Source organism: Babylonia areolata, chromosome 32 (assembly GCF_041734735.1).
Source record: "Babylonia areolata isolate BAREFJ2019XMU chromosome 32, ASM4173473v1, whole genome shotgun sequence".
NCBI classification, from domain to species: Eukaryota; Metazoa; Mollusca; class Gastropoda; order Neogastropoda; family Buccinidae; genus Babylonia; species Babylonia areolata.
In genome coordinates this window covers 19,938,936-19,956,435 of record NC_134907.1, presented here as the reverse complement: position 1 = coordinate 19,956,435, position 17,500 = coordinate 19,938,936, and the positions used below count along the sequence as shown (strand labels likewise).

General features: G+C 41.2%; 2 protein-coding genes across 3 annotated transcripts in view; one reads left to right on the top strand and one right to left on the bottom strand.

Annotated features, from left to right (window-relative positions):
* Positions 1 to 228: 228 nt before the first annotated feature.
* Positions 229 to 11,293, bottom strand: LOC143276734 (uncharacterized). Its single transcript, XM_076581396.1, has 2 exons — positions 11,136 to 11,293; positions 229 to 8,415 (listed from the first exon to the last, which is right to left on the bottom strand). The coding sequence occupies exon 2, from the start codon at positions 8,249 to 8,251 to the stop codon at positions 7,619 to 7,621; it is 633 nt and encodes a 210-aa protein (XP_076437511.1). The 5' UTR covers positions 8,252 to 8,415; positions 11,136 to 11,293; the 3' UTR covers positions 229 to 7,618.
* Positions 11,294 to 11,575: 282 nt separating this feature from the next.
* LOC143276444 (signal transducer and activator of transcription 5B-like) overlaps positions 11,576 to 17,500 on the top strand; it is a 63,171-nt gene continuing 57,246 nt past the window's right edge. Inside the window, exons 1-3 of one of the 2 annotated variants that reach the window (XM_076580936.1) lie at positions 11,576 to 11,664; positions 12,686 to 12,858; positions 13,403 to 13,559. In XM_076580936.1, coding sequence (XP_076437051.1) covers positions 12,734 to 12,858; positions 13,403 to 13,559 — 282 coding nt within the window. In that variant the 5' untranslated portion in view covers positions 11,576 to 11,664; positions 12,686 to 12,733. The remainder of the gene's footprint in view (positions 11,665 to 12,685; positions 12,859 to 13,402; positions 13,560 to 17,500) is intronic. The other variant, XM_076580937.1, reaches the window with a different exon arrangement.

Sequence of the window (17,500 nt, the reverse complement as noted above, 5' to 3'; positions counted from 1 at the left end):
GGGCTGTGGGGTGGGGAGGTGACAAAAGAAGCACTAGACAGAGGGGAGGGAGAGGGAGAAAGAGAAGAGGGTTTGGGAGGAGGAGGGGGGGTGGAGGGAGAAAGACAGACAGGGCATACGGACAAGGAGAGACATTAAAGTCTGTGAGTCACACACACACACACACACACACACACTCACTCACACACACATTGCCAAATGCCCACACACACACAAAAATCACACTCTGTAAACATGCTTTAATGCGGAACAACAAAAAAAAACCTGGTGGTACTTTTTTTTTTTTTTTTTTTTTTGTGATCTGAAAGACCAAATGGCACACTGAACAACTAAATATAAATTACATAACATCAACAGTAATAACATCAATTCAATTCAAGTGTGGACTCAAAGAAACCCTGCAAATGTGCAAAGCACAGCACTGTAGCATCAGAGAAATTGTAGATTTTATATTCATGCACACCAAAACAGGATCAAGCAAACCTTTGCATTTTGCAAACCTAAATAAAGGAAACACTCTCAAGAAATCTTTAATTTCTTATCACAACAAAGCAGACAGTCAGAAAAAAAGGCTGATAATGAAAAAAACAACAACAAAAAACACCAAAAAAAACCTTCAGAAAGAAAACATCAGTTGCCAGAGCTGGACAGAGAGAATGAACGAACGAACGAATGAACGAATGAAAATGTTTTAATGAACTTTGGCCATGGACAACAATTCAAAACCAGGGGACTTGGGGTGGGCATGGGAAGGGGTATTATAACACCTGAATAGATGACACAATATCATAATGTTCACAGACTTGACATTAATTCTACTTAATTAGGTCTGAGCATATCATTTCTCCTTTTGATCGCATGGAAAATAAATTTTGATACATGGCAATTTCTCTGCATGTTGTTTGATCAGAGAAGTGAACTAAGAGACATGTTTAAACAGTCTTGAAGAAATTTTGTCCGTAAATCAATATATACAGAACGAACAAACAACAAATGGTATTCATCTTCTAGTTCACCTTGACAAGAAGAGAGAGAGAGAGAGAGGGTTGTGTTCAAAATAATCATGAAACATCTCAGCTGTTTACCAGTTATATATATAATTTTTCAACCAAATGCAGTGCAATCCACAACTGAAACATCAACAATAAATAAAATAAATTAACAGAACCACAATTAATTCAACAGCAAAAGTACATTTTTGGTCAATGCACCCAACCCTACACATATGTTACATGACGACAACGTCAACTATACTACTATTGCAGAAAGAACTATTGACCACAAACCACAGAGCAATGCAATACAACTATAATGGTCAATGTGTATTCCACAGAAGTTTTGCAATATATGTGCATCCAAAATAAATATACAGAGAAGCCTCTAATCTGAGATTCAAGTCCACTCAGTTTGTTGCAAGTTAAGTGATCACAGAGAGAGACAGAGAGAGAGAGAACCAACAAACTTTGTGTGTGTGTGTGTGTGTGTGTGTGTGTGTGTGTGTGTGTGTGTGTGTATAAGAGAGAGAGAGAGAGAGATGTGTGTGTGTGTGTGTGTGTGTAAGAGAGAGAGAGAGACAGACAGACAGAGAAGGGGGAGAACAAAGGGAGAGAGAAAGACGATGGAATGGGCAATAATTGTTTCCCTTGTACACACGCGCACGCATACACACACACACACACACACACACACAACTTCTCCATGGACCAAACAGCTCTTTGTCATTTCACCTCTCAGCGCACCATCACCAGGTTATCTCAACAAGCAAGTTACACCATCACCATTGTTTAATTACATCATCCACAACAAAATCTGAGGCGACAAAAAAGTATTTGCTTTACAAAGCAAGAATATGTGGGAACTGGTGATTTCATAATATATGTTAAAACAATAATACAACAACAACAAAAAAACAGCCAAATACAAACTAGTAATCTCATTTTTTGGGGGGTTTCAACCAAGTTATCTCAACACACAGTACATTACATTGTAATCTCATTATTTGAGTATGCAAGCAATTAGAGAGAGAGAGAATGGATGGGGGTGGGGGTTATCCCAGGTGAAAAAAGAAAAGAAAAAAGAACGCATTTGCGTTTAAAAAAAAAAGAGTAAAAGTTATCAAGTCCAGAATAAGACTAAAAAAAAAAAAAAAAATTTCTGTTACTGTCAAAGTGGATTAAAAAAAAAAAAGATAGCAAAGAATATTGTCAAGTACAACCCTTTTATTGCTGTAAGGTTATCATATATCATTATATTATCATTTTACTTACCAATCAAATTTCATCACCATTGTCATTATTATTAATCAAATATATCATTAAATATATTTCTTCTTATAATATCTCTTTCATGAATTCAAATTCAGCCTGCCACAGTGACAACGTCTGGAACTTATCCGGATGTGGGTTGGTTGGAAAAACAACCATCAACAGTTACGCTGACCGTGACAACAAACCACAAACACAGGACTACAACACTAATGTTAAGTGGACAAAACACATGTACTGGACCTCTTCAACTTTCAACTAAAGATTTCCATAACACCAAAACAACAACAACAACAAAAGCAAAACACACACACACACACACACACACACACACACACAAGCAAAACACAACAAACAAACCCATTGACCTTTACCAATCTTTGCAGCATTGGAATTGCATGTGCCAACACACAGGCATCTGAATCTGACCCCCAAACATCTGTTTCCAAAATAAAAATAATCTTTACATAACTTGGTAATAGATTCTGGACCACTCAGATCTCATGGACAAGATGAGCACAATATGTATAATATCTAAACCTTTGAGATAGAAAGAGGGAGAGAGAGAGAGAGAGAGTGAGAGAGAGAGAGATGGGGTGGGGGAGACAGAGAGGCAGGCTAGGAGACAAAGAAAGAGTAAAAATCACAAGATTGATCTGCAACTGAACAGTTACTTGTTCCCCTCATCCTTTGAGCTCAAAGATAAAATATCATTTATTTATATATACAACACAGCAAAACAAAATCACAGCTGGATTTAAGTTGTAACAATATTGTATGCATTGCATTGTTTACTGACAGTGTTACAGTAAATGAGACAGAACAAAGTTCAACTGTCATAAATCATGAATTACATGACATCCAAAATGAGACACAAGCAAGGTTGGTTTTTTTCCTTCTTTTTCTTGAGATTTCTTTTTTAAGTTTTTGCTCTAAGTACACAATTTACATGGTGGACAGCAGCCAATAACCTAATGGACATTCAGTCATCTTCAAATGCTGTGGCTGTCACCTTGTCTGCTAAGAATGGCCATTAAAAGAAAAGAAAAACCCCAAACAAACAAAACCCCTATGCTAAAGAACAAAGAGAGCAAATCTAATATTATCATTCAACAAAATGATCCATTGTTTGTCTTCCTTTTACCAAACGAGAGGCAGAGCTTTTGTAGGTCACATGTAAAATTCCCCTGCTCATTTACTGAAAAATAGAAAAAAAAGAAAAAGAAAAAAAAGAGAAACAGACTCCCCCTAAACACCCACCCCTTCAGAAAAAAGAAAAGTTCAAAAGTGTTGGAAAGCAACTGAACAAACATGGTTCTGAATATATTTCTTTTAAAAGAAAGTATCTAAAAAAAGAGTTCTGAATGATATTCATGAGATCAAACATCTGGATTCATAGTTAGTCAATCAACCAGAGTTCAGGCTTGCAGACAAGTGGAATTACTCTGATTTGCAGTTGTCAATACTGGTCAACCACTGTTTCAAATCAATGTGCAGGCAAATGTCAGGATCACATTCATCAATGTTTTAACCTTTCCCTGATTTTATCATGTCTTTCTGGCTTGGAAAATTCTGCGACAAAAACTCCAAATGCTTGTCCAACACACTACAGAGAAACTGACCACTCTGGTAAGAATGCAGACAGTGATATTTCAGTATATTTGTTTGAATTATTTCTTCCTTTTGTAAGTCATCTATTCAAAAGTTTTCATGAAATTACTGCATTTCTGTAAACATCAATTTTTTTTTTCTTCTCACTTAAAAAACAAACAAACAACAGATTGTTGGCTCCAAAAGAAATGTCATACACACATGTGTGTGTAGTGTCTGTTACGGTGACAAACCCAAGACTGATAAGCAAGTAGATAGATCTGTTGATTTAGATGGTGGTTTATGAACATAAGTGATTACGTCTTTGCACAGAGCAATCTGCAAATAAAATTCAGCAGCCTCCTTCACTACACAGGCTCATTTTGTTTGCACACATGAGCGAAAAAAACATCTGAGATAAAAATATCTACATCATCAACAATTTGTGACTGAATAGTTGTTCTAACTTTATAACCAAAACATTAAAATAAAACATATAATTTTAAAAATAGTGAACAAAAGAAAGTAGTCACAAGCATCCATCCCTGCTAGTTATACTGTCACTAGTCCTGACATTCACACTTCAGAAGTTATACTCAGTTATCTTCTTCTTCTCCGTTTTCGGGGGTGTGCATGCTGGGTATGTTCTTGTTTCCATAACCCACCGAACGCCGACATGGATTACAGGATCTTAAACGTGCGTATTTGATCTTCTGCTTGCGTATACACACGAAGGGGATTCAGGCACTGGCAGGTTTGCACACATGTTGACCTGGGAGATCGTAAAAATCTCCACCCTTTACCCACCAGGCGCCGTCACCGTGATTCGAACCCGGGACCTTCAGATTGAAAGTCCAATGATTTAACCATTCGGCTATTGCGCCTGTCATACTCAGTTATCAAAGTTTACGATGGACATACACAAAACACAGAAAGTTAAAAGACTGACAGGAAGCTCACAAAATTTTACGTTCACTTCAAGCACAAAAACTACATAATTATTTGCTTCAAGCACAACAATTATATAATTATTCACCTCAAGCACAAACACGTATCACATGTCTGGAGACATCAAAGATACATTTTACGTTCATTTCATGAAGCTATGAAAACCTTAAAGCAGGGAGCAAACCACAGTACCTATCCGCTATGTTAACACAAATAACTGTAGACCAATGACAGCCTACATCGGAGCTACAGCTACCAATTCTTTGGTTCATGGATGATGTTGGGTTTACATCAAAGATCTGTCTGGAGACATGAAAGATACGTTTTACATTCATGTCATGAAAAAAGGAAAACCGTAGTGCAGGAAGCAAACTACAGATCTGCTATGTTAACGACAGCCTACACTGGAGCCACAGCTAACTAGACTCTTTGGATCGTGGATGATGTTGGGTTTGTATGGTCTAGTTGAATGTGCCTCATACACTTTGCCTGTGTTACCAAACTGCAAGTACAGAGCCTTCTGTTTTAATACAAGGAACATTAATTACATCCTTCTACTTCTCCACCCTTAACTTGGTGTTTAACTCAAAGAGTCATTGGTAGGCTGCACAGACCAACTGTTCACAAGCAGATTTCTCCAGGTCTGTTGGTTGTGTGTCATACTCATAGCCTGGGCCTCTGTGTATGTTTTTCTTGTCCATTAGCAGTCTGGTTAGAGGGTCTCCTCTGCTACTGGTAGCCATGTCATCCAGTACTACCTGCTGTACATGGGCAATATGAACAACACCAAAATTATATTTGGAGAGAGGGATGGGCTCTGACAGACAGAATGTATGTATTTATATGCATATGTGTGTGCATATGTGTGTGTGTGTGTGAGCGCAGGCGGTTTGCAAATCAACAGTTGTGCATCATAAACATTATGATTATGTCCATTGCTGCATGTCTGCTTTGACAGAATTCATACATTGAAAAAATGCTAAAAGGAGTTTTCTAGTAAGATATGTGGATTGTACCTTTTGTCGTAAAACTCCTCAAGATAGCTAATTTGAGCAAAAGAATGAGAGAATTTGGGCAACCTATTCAGCTGGCTTATGACTCTAGTAAATCAGCATGATGTTTCATGACCAGAAAAGTCCACTGTAAGCGGCCTTCTCACACAATTGGTCTGACCAAAGCCTGCCTGTGGGACCAACCTCACTGAATTCAGTCCCCCTCTTATGGGGAGTAAAGAAGAGGGAGGAGGGGGTGGGGGGGGGATGGGGGAGGATAGGCAGGGTTTTACGTTCAAATGCATTATTTAAAATTGTATGTTATGGCAAATTCATGTCTTTTTCTTTAGTAAAATGCAGATTCATTCTTCAGACTTCCTTCATACACCCTCGCCATTACCAACATCCAAACATAACATTTTTACTACTGTTGCATTGAAGCGTGGAGCTTATAAGTTATACATACATGTATATAGTACATAGCACAATTCTATGAAATGGACACAAATACCCCCCCGCCGCCCCCCCTTCCCCCAAGTCCCTCTCCCCCTCCACTTCTCCAGCTTAAAAGTTTGGCCAGCCTTTTGTTTTTTCCTCTTCTTCAACTATGCTTTGATCATATGGTGGTAAAGTTCCCTAGAAACTCCCTTCTATGTCTTCATTTTCTTCCCAGATTTCTCTTGGAAATGATGTCTAACCAGTGCGAAGAGCTCCAACCCCATTACAGGAATGCCCTGAATATGTAACGTTTGATTACTGTCATTTTTACCGGTTACTTCCCCTGGAGAGACAATGTGACATTCTCCACTGTCGCAGCAGCCCGACTGGGCCTCAGTTTCATCACTTTGTCAGTAACACCAGTGATGCCTGTTCAACGCTGGATTCATCAGCGTCAATGAAAATGTTGGTCATCTACAGCACATTTCCACAGACTCCTGGACGCTGACAGTCCCAAAATCCATCAATCTGAAAAATCCATTTTCTGTTACAGCTGAACATGCAAGTCATCATCTTCCCTGTCATCTTCACAAAACCACAAAAGTGTTTCCATCATGAGAGCTATGTAGTGACTTTAAGTTGTGTTTTTTGTTGTTTTTTTCCCCACACACTTGTAAACTTCCTTCTGGAAGAATGGCATCATATGTTACTCACTGACACTTGTTCTGAACAACCCCCCACCCCTCAAAAACACATACACACTCATATACACCCACCAATCAGTTTTTGTTTTCAGAAAAAAAAATAGAAAAAAAAATCCAAAGCTATCATGACTGAGATTTCTTTCCTCATGGGACAGGTACACTAATTCCTAGCCTCCATGTCCCCCTCACCCCTCCCCCCCCCCACCCCCCTCATCCCCCTCAACCAACTCCCCATACAAGCCTGAAAGGTAAAATTTTAAAACAAGTTCTGACCTGAAATCCAGCACAAAGCTGAGAATCATCAATACAACTGACATCAACAGCAAAGATAACTGAGCGCTGTCACTACCAAACACCTTTGCACTCGGTCATCCTACAGGTTGCTTTCTGGAATTTCTATAAAAACGGTAAAATGGATAAAGGCAAACATCCTAGACATAAAGCAACAAGTGATCTGACAGAACAACACCAAAAGGGCACTCCAAGAAATAAAGTCTATTTTAACTGGCTTTCCCATAAACAGTCCAACACTAAGGCTTCTTTCTGGCGTGCACTCCTCCACCTTCGGCATTCGAAAAAAAAAAAAAAAAAAAAAAAATCTGGTGGACTATCTCTGCATCTCATCCCAAGTCAGTGCCAAGTCAAGTCGAGACGTGGCCTCCTTACCATGCCCCCTGTCAACTCAGCTTGTCTGTCCGTCTTCCGTATCGGAATCCTGCCCGGCCTCGAAGGCAGAAATGGTTCCGGGGACGACCTCTTCAGAGGGGTACACCTCCTGGATGTTGCCTGTCCTGGGGTCTAAGGCGTCCTTTTGGCCCCGGGTAACGTGCACCACCCGACTGAGCTCCACCTTGCGCTTCACCCGGGTGCCGTCAGGGAGGACCTCCTCGATCTCCTCCATGTCCTGCTCCAGAGACAGGTTGCGCACCTTCTTCTCCCGCTGCTCGTCCTCGTAGTCCGAGTCCACGCCGGCGTCAAAGGCCGAGGAAGTGTTGGGGACCACCTCCTCCACCTCAAACTGCTCCTCCACCTTGCGCCCGCTGCTCTCGTCAAAGGACTCGTGGCGCGTCTTGATGCTGTGTACCATGCGGCTCATGGCCACACGCCGCACCACTTTGGTCCCATCAGGCAGGACCTCCACGATGTCCTCCGTGTCCTGGTGCAGGGTTGGGGGCTGCTCAAACGTCTCCAGTGTTTCCGCCAGGGCTCCAGAGTCGCGTCGTGTCAGGACAATCTTGTTGTGCAAGGTTCCGTCGGGCAGAACCTCCCGCTGCTCGCTTTCATGGCTCCACTGGTCAGCGCCAACCACCGCCATTGTGCCGTTGCTGGGTTCTGAGCACAGGTAGGGTACACAAACACTCTGCAGTTTAACTGCGGTGATTATTCAATGAAAGGAGTTCTGTTTTTTTCTGTCCCACACAACAGCACGGTGCAGTTCACACAGTGTAATGGGTCTGACGGAAAACTGCTTCTGAAGGTCTGCAAACACAGGAGGAAAGGCATGTCAACACGTGAGCATATCATTTATCAAGCACAGGTACACTATACTGTGCAAGTCTCTGTTCTGCTGTTCCGATAGAATTATCTAACCGGCAGCATATTTGAAACATCAATTATCGAGAAATCAATAAATAAAATACAACTTATACCTTGTGGACATGAACATGGACACAGGTTAAATAAGACAACCCTTAACCCCCCCCCCTCCCCCATAAAAAAAGATACAAAATACAAGAACAATCTATCAACTTTTAAAGATACAGTATCAACATATTTGTCGGAACTATCAGTGATGTACAGAATACAGATTACTTTATTATCTCAACAACAGATTCATTTGTGGTGTAAAACACCTAAACAATACACTAAAATCACAGTCATTCAACATGTGTACATAAAAACAAAAGTCATAAAATGCTTAGATGTCAACCTAGGGCAAACCATGCATACAATCAATAATCATAGTAGACAACAACAATGACAACAACAACAGAAACCCTTAAAATGTGGAGTGATGGCCTAGAGGTAATGCATCTGCCTGGGAAGTGAGAGAATCTGAGCACGCTGGTTCGAATCACACAGGTAGTCGCCAGTATTTTTTCACCCTCTACAAGGCCTTGAGTGGTGGCTGGACACTAGTTATTCAGATGAGACGATAAACTGAGATCCCGTGTGCAGCATGCATTTAGTGTATGTAAAAGAACCCAAGGCAACAAAATGGTTGTCCCTGGCAAAATTCTGTAGAAAAATCCACTTTGATAGGAAAACAAATAAAATCACAAGCAAGAAAATATACAAAAAAATGGGTGGCGCTGTCAGTGTTGCAACATGCTCTCCCTGGGGAGAGCAGCCCAAATTTCACACAGAGAAATTTGTTGTGACAAAAAGAGTTATACAATACAAAAGTAACTTAGAGTAAATCATACACACATCACCACAGCCATACATGTGCAATAACAATCACTTTAAAGTGTAGGAACAGAATAGCACACTAAACGCAAACATAGACACACCAAAACAATATGCAATTCAACAGTACTTTGAGTTAAGATATCATATTCCATGCACATACACTATACTTCTATAGCATACATTCTCTAGTCACATGTCTGATGATTAATCATTGTTGTTGTTGTTCTACCAGCAGTAGTAGTTGCAGGGACTATCAGCTGGCATCAGTAGTATCTGTGGGGATTATCAGTTGGCAGTACTAGTGATTGCAGAGGTTATCAGTTGGCAGAGTAGTAATTATAGTTATACTTATAGTAATGCAGTCAATACTTATAGCAGTAGTTTTAAATGATCAAAAGGCAGTCCTAGTTCTGAGGACAATCAGAATGCAATAATGGTACTATTTACAGGGGCAATCAGTAGTAGCCAGTGCAAGTAAACAGAAATTGCTGCTTAACATCAAATTTGTTATTGAACTGAATGAAATAACAGCGACTATGCAGGGACTATCGGTAGGCAGAGGTAGTTGTAGTAGTGGGAACCGTTAGTGGACAGTGCTAATAGTAGTAGTTGTAGAGGCAGCAGGCAGTGCTATGAGTGAAGATGCTGTATTGTATGATAGTCAGCTGTGTCCGACTACAACCATCAGAACAGCAGTGGAAGCAACTGTTGTCCGAACAATCCAGGCTAGAATTTTATCATGGTAGAGAGTGTTTTGCTCAAGGTCCATTCCCACTGTCTTGGCTTAGAAGGCTTTAGAACAGCTGGTGTTTGGGATGGTCTCCTAAGGCCAACCAGATCCCGAGGATGCAACACTGAGACAGTAACAGCCAGTGCAATCTTGCCTCTAAGTTATCAAGTCATTGTCCTTCAGAAAAGACATAGCTGTAAATGAATTCCCATTGGAGGAACCATTCATGCTACAGCTCACTCAAGATCTCAATCTGCTGTTGATCCAGCTGTAAGCATATGAGGTATGTCAATATCTGATGTGAGCTGACTTTGCATGTTGAGTGTATGCAAGGACTAACAGAAGGCAGCACTGGCTGAAGAAGATGATGGGACTATTAGTAGGCAACACATGTAATGGCAGATGAACCTCCAAGAAAGTTGGTATGAAGAAGGATTCTTCTTAAACTTCTGTATTTTAAGTGATGGTGAAGAAAATCTTATTTTCATTAATTTTAATATTTCTTCTCTGAGTATATCTGTTCAATGAATTTTTTGTTAATACTGATTTCAGTATCTCTTCCGTCTTCCTGTTTACACACCCATTAAATATATTTTTGCTGGCGTTCTTTGAGCTTTCTCATGGGCAATCAACAGTCTTCAAATCTAGTGGACATATAAATCTATTGATTTGCATATATCCGGGTCTGGAGGACAGAAACTTAAACCAGCGAAAGAAATAAAAACACACGAAAAACAAATCCACAAAAACTAAACATATAGATGAATAAATTCATAACAGTAGCTTTGAATTTTGTGCTATAGAGGAAGGGAAGGCCATGGGAAATCCTGCCAACCGAATTAAAATCCGCGTCCAACACTAACTGACCTCGATCAAAACCTATGCGACATTGTGATCTCAAGGCCTTCACTTTCACAGTCAAGGATATCTTCAAGGGTATTGTAATCGGTTGCTCAGAGCTGTCATATTCTGCTTTCACTTTCAGTGGGAACTCCACATTCACATACGCATGGACTTAATATCGATCAACTGAAAAATAAATTACATATATATTTACCCCTTTTTCTCCACTGTTTCCCCCACAGAGAAGCAGACGTCCTCTTCCGTTATCGTCAATGCCAACAACTCGTCTATAATCAAGAAAGACAACTAGGTAATCAAACAGGGCATAAAAGTTGCCTCCCTTAAAAGTACATCCGTGTCTTTTTCTTTTCTTTGTCTTTTTCTCACACGTATAAAAGAAAAATAATGTATGTAGCATATCATATTTCATGCTATATATTCGAAACATTGGAAAATCGATTTCTTTTTGGTTTCAAAGAAATGATTCATTCATTACAGCTCCAGCGCATGACCTCATCTGAACCGGAAATAGTAGAAATTCCGGACGGCCCAAACCTCTCCCAAAGCAAATTTTTCATTGGCGAGAAAATAGGATATTCCCGTCAAACTATTTGTGTCAACAAATCAAGCGAAGTAATACAAGCTATGAGAAAACTTTCTCGGAACAAGATTGCTGTCGGAAATTCTGGGTATTATTTCTGCTTTCCTTGTGCTGTGCTTTGATACGCAGTAACTCAAAACAGGTAAGATTACGATTACCATTGAAAGATACGGGTTTTAAGGAAATAGTTGATTTCTTCGTTTTCTTAGATATCACTTATCCACGTAGTCTGTCAATGAGATGTGACAGTGAAAGCCACCACCCCATAACTTGCAGTGCCAGCTGACAAAGTGACAACCAAACGAAACCTGAAACATCTTTTGTTTTCATTTTTACCCCTCTCATTTCTAAAAATATATTACCATGACATGGTAATCCCTTTATTTCCAGACGTAAATTCCCCACACTTTTGCCATACTCCCAGCATTACAGTTTCCAGCCTTATTTTAATCATTTTGATAGAATCTTTTGATAGATCTTCAGCAATGAATGTGAGCCAAACTCTTCACCAATTAAAGCGTAGACAACCAGCTTAAAATCGTGTTAATTGTTTTTGATATGATCAGTAACTTGAGCACTTGGAGATTGGTAGCAAATTTATGATATTTAAATGAGATACTGGTGTTCATATGCAAGGTCAGTTCATGATGCATCCTTGATACAAATATTGAAATGTGCAAAACTATACACATGTGCAGTGCACCTATGAAATAAAAGTAATTACTGATCAGAGCTTAACTTTCTTTGATTGCAAAATAATATAAAATGTGTATATTTTATATGAGCTGTTGCATTTGACAAACACTCTCACACAGAATTGTGTGCATGCATACACACACGCACTCATACACACACACACACTCGCACACACACACACACACACACACAGGCAGTCACACACACACACACACACACACACACACACACACACACACACATTTGTTTTCATTTTCAGTCACATTCATTTGGTTTCAGTTCAGTGTTTTGGTTTTGTTGGACATGCTTTGATACATTGTTGGTTATTGGAACTTAAGTTTAACTTTCATTTTGATCTGAGTTCTGACACAGTTTAACTTTGAAAATTTTGAATTGATGTTGTGTGGCTCAAGGCATTCTAACATGACAGGGTTATGATTCTGGACTGTTTTGATCTGTTCAACAAGGCAGTACCTAATTGTGGCAAACTCGGAGTCCACTACTCAACACAAATCATGGGTCGATGGTCAGAGCTGATGGCACACCAGGAGACGTTTAAAAAATTACAAGAATACTACAAGGATGTCTTCCCAGTGGAGGTCCGCTACTTCATCTGTCAGTGGATTGAAGAGAAAAACTGGTGGGTGATGGCCCTTTGGTCAAATTGGTGCTTGTTGTTGCAGTGGAAAGGAGCTTGTGTGTGAGTGCGGGGGGTGGGGGGTGGGGAGGGAGGGGGGGGTTTGGGGTGAGGGGCAGGGGGTGGGGGGAATGAATAATTTTTGATAATGTTTGGTATCTTGTGTTCAATTTTACCTTTTTTATATTTATGTGTTTATTCTGTTTGTAAAGGCCTAGGGCTTATTTTCAAGATTACACCTATCCACAAGAGACAGTCCATATACATGTAAAATGTTAAATGTTACATGTTTGTCTGAGTGTAGGTGTGCGTGCCTGAAATCTGATTGAATGACACAGGAAACGAATGATGAGCGCCCAATGGCAGCCGTTGTGTAAATGACTTTGTCTTTGTAAAGTGCTTAGAGCTTGGTCTTCGACCGAGGATAGGCGCCATACAAGTATCCATATCAATCAATCAGTCAAAAGCCTGCAGAGGCAGTAAGTTTCCCGTGGTTGAAACTTGAATGGGCATAATTATAAACCATGGTCATTCTGCCATGCTTCAGGTTGGAACTGGACCCAGACGATCCAAACAATGACGTTGTTGCTGGACAGCTGCTGAAAGAGATGTGCAGCCTCCTCATCTCCAAGGCTCAGGAGCTGTCTGGGGACGACTTCACCATCATCAGGATGCGCCTCGAACAGACCTACCATGACTTTGAGGTAAAAGCTGCTTTGTCAGGTAAATTTCAGGTGAACACTGCTTGTCAGATAGCAAATTTCAGGGGAAAAAAAAGAAGAAGAAGAAAAAAAATGGAATATTTCAGGGGGAAAAAAAAAGACACACCCCCAAAACAATTTCAGGCAAAAAAAAGAGAAAAGATTTTCCAAGTAAAAACTGCAGGTCATGTCGCCAGTTAGGTAGAGAAACAAACATATAGCTAGCTGTACAGAAAGAGACGATGCAACCTGAACAGGTCTGTGCATTGATGTTGTGTTGTGGTGACAGCAGGGATGTGGTAATGTTTTCTGTGGCTGCTGGCAGGATACGTTGTTCTTCTGAAGTCAGTGACATGATAGAAAACCCAGTCTGAGTGCAGGGAAGATCTGTCGTCGTTAGGTCACCAGGGGTCGTATTCATGGGGTGGGTGAAAACAGAAACGTCCAGACTAAACATGTTGTCTGAGAGAAACCATTGAAAGTTGGTATTCATGGTGGAAGACTTTGACGAAATGTACGGTTGAAATTTAGTCCAGCTATTTCGTTAGACTACACTCCGTACGCCCAGACTTTTTAAGACAAATGACGCGTTTAGTTTTGTTAAGTACTTCAGTACAACAGTCAACCTTATAGAAGTGTATAATGATGATAATAATGATAATTATGATGATGATAATAATAATGATAATAACAATAATAACAGTAATAATGATAATAATAATGATGATGATGATGATAATAATAATAATAATAATAATTTTATTTCTGTTGTGCCTTTCATTAAAATACAACAAAAAGAAACATAATACATAAAAATTATAATCACACACACACACACACACACACACACACACACACACACACACACACACTGGTGCTTCAAAATATAACAGCCATGTGCATGCCGCACGATCGCATGTGTTAGTGATGCTCTATGGACACAACAAACCAATGAACTCCAGGCTGAACAAACCAAGCATAAACTTCAATCCATGCAGCAGCAGACATGCATGATGCATGCGCTTATGGGAACTTATTTGGGAAAATCCCTTTCTAAATAAGAACGAAGGCGTTGCCAAGAACAAATTGTGAGAAGTCCAGTCGTTCGTTGTCAGACGTAAACGCCCGCCCCATGAATACTGACTTTGCTGCAGCAAAAGTTCTGACGTTCAAAGTCCAGACGTTTTGCTTTACACCTGACGTACGCAAGTCAGTCCCCAGGAGGCCACATGCCAGAGGAGACCCTGTACTGCTGCTGCTGAGTGACATCAGAAGTGTTCAGTGGTGCCTGTTTTGATTCAACATATGCAGGGCACTACCTACTACACTCCCTACTGTCAACAGTAATCACTTTAACAAGGAGACCTTGTACTGCTGCTGAGTGACATTTGAGGTGTTGAGTAGTGCCTGTTTTGATTCAACATATGCAGGGCACTACCTACTACACCCCGTACTGTCAACAGTAATCACTTTAACGAGGAGACCTTGTACTGCTGCTGAGTGACATTTGAGGTGTTGAGTAGTGCCTGTTTTAATTACACATACTTAACCGTGACCCAACTAGTGCAGACTCTGGCAGGGGTCTGACATTCCTGTCCTGTGCAAACTACTAAAGAAAACGAAAGTAACTACGGCCGATAACCTCCCGGAAGTAGGTAACTTCCCCTTTGTCCTGCTGGCTAGCACCCTCTTTTTCTGGCAGCCATTATGACTCCTGTTCCTGTGCTCTTCATATGGCTAAGTTTTTTTCGTATTTTCTGTCTGTCTGTCGATTCTCTGGCGTTCTTGTTTTTTGTCAAATTTTGTCTTCAACCAGGTCACATAATTATATGCCTCGATTGGGAGATCGGGCTAAAATTAAGGCGCGATCGGCACCACCTACTACACCCCGTACTTAAGCAGTGTCAAACTGAGTGAGCATCTCCCCAGGAATGAAGATTGCACATCATCCCTCCCCTGACCGTCAGTCCTTCACAAATCTGTTGGCACTGAAGACTTCGGAAGGAACTCAAACAATGAAGTGGATGAGAAATGGAAACTGAGGTCACTATGAAAGCAGAGCGTCAAAACTGAGGTCACCATGAAAGCAGGGCATCGAAATCGAGGTCACCGTGAAAGCAGGGCATTGAAATGGGTCACTGTGAAAGCAGGGTATTGAAACTGAGGTCACCATGAAAGCAGGTCATCGAAACTGAGGTCACCGTGAAAGCAGGGCATTGAAACTGAGATCATCTTGAAAGCAGGGCATTGAAACGGGTCACCGTGAAAGCAGGGCATTGAAACAGGTCACCGTGAAAGTAGGGCACCGAAACTGAGGTCATCGTGAAAGCAGGGCATCGAAACTGAGGTCATCGTGAAAGTAGGGCATGAGTGTCTTTAGAGCTGGGGCGTCATGACTTACATTCTAATCTTTGATGTTGAATGATGATGAGGATGATGGCGCTGTTGTGTAGGTCCGTAGGGGACTGTACTCTTTGCTGCTTTGAAACATGGCACTAAGGCTACATTCACACTAAGCCCAGCCACTTGTTGCTGTCAGCCAGTTTTTGTCATCCTGACACAGCAACACACTTCAGTCAGCAACGCACTTCAGTCAGACACAGCCAGTTGTTGTCATCCTAATACAGCAACACACTTCAGTCAGACACAACAACACACTTCAGTCAGACACTACAACACACTTCAGTCAGACACAGCTAGTTGTCATCCTGACACAGCAACACACTTCAGTCAAACACAGCAACACGCTTCAGTCAGACACAGCCAGTTGTTGTCATCCTGACACAGCAACACACTTCAGTCAGACAGCAACACACTTCAGTCAGACACAACAACACACTTCAGTCAGACACAGCTAGTTGTCATCCTGACACAGCAACACACTTCAGTCAGACACAACAACACACTTCAGTCAGACACTACAACACACTTCAGTCAGGCACAGCCAGTTGTTGTCATTCAGACACAGCAACACACTTCAGTCAGACACAGCCAGTTGTTGTCATCCTGACACAGCAACACACTTCAGTCAGATACAGCAACACACTTCAGTCAGACACAGCCAGTTGCTGTCATCCTGACACAGCAACACACTTCAGTCAGACACAGCAACACACTTCAGTCAGACACAGCAACACACTTCAGTCAGACACAGCAACACACTTCAGTCAGACACAGCAACACACTTCAGTCAGACACAGCAACACACTTCAGTCAGACACAGCCAGTTGTTGTCATCCTGATACAGCAACACACTTCAGTCAGACACAGCAACACGCTTCAGTCAGACACAGCAACACACTTCAGTAGGGACACAGCAACACGCTTCAGTCAGACACAACAACACACTTCAGTCATACACAGCAACACACTTCAGTCAGACACAGCCAGTTGTTGTCATCCTGACACAGCAACACACTTCAGTTAGATACAGCAACACACTTCAGTCAGATAGAGCCAGTTGCTGTCAGCCTGACACAGCAACACACTTCAGTCAGACACAGCAACACACTTCAGTCAGACACAGCCAGTTGCTGTCAGCCTGACACAGCAACACACTTCAGTCAGACACAACAACACACTTCAGTCAGACACAGCTAGTTGTCATCCTGACACAGCAACACACTTCAGTCAGACAACAACATATTTCAGTCAGACACAACAACACACTTGAGTCAGACACAGCCAGTTGTTGTCATCCTGACACAGCAACACACTTCAGTCAGACACAGCAACACACTTCAGTCAGACACCGCAACACACTTCAGTCAGACACCGCAACACACTTCAGTCAGACAGCAACACATTTCAGTCAGTCAGCAGCACGCTTCAGTCAGACACAGCCAGTTGTTGTCATCCTGACACAGCAACACACTTCAGTTAGATACAGCAACACACTTCAGTCAGACACAGCAACACACTTTAGTCAGACACAGCCAGTTGTT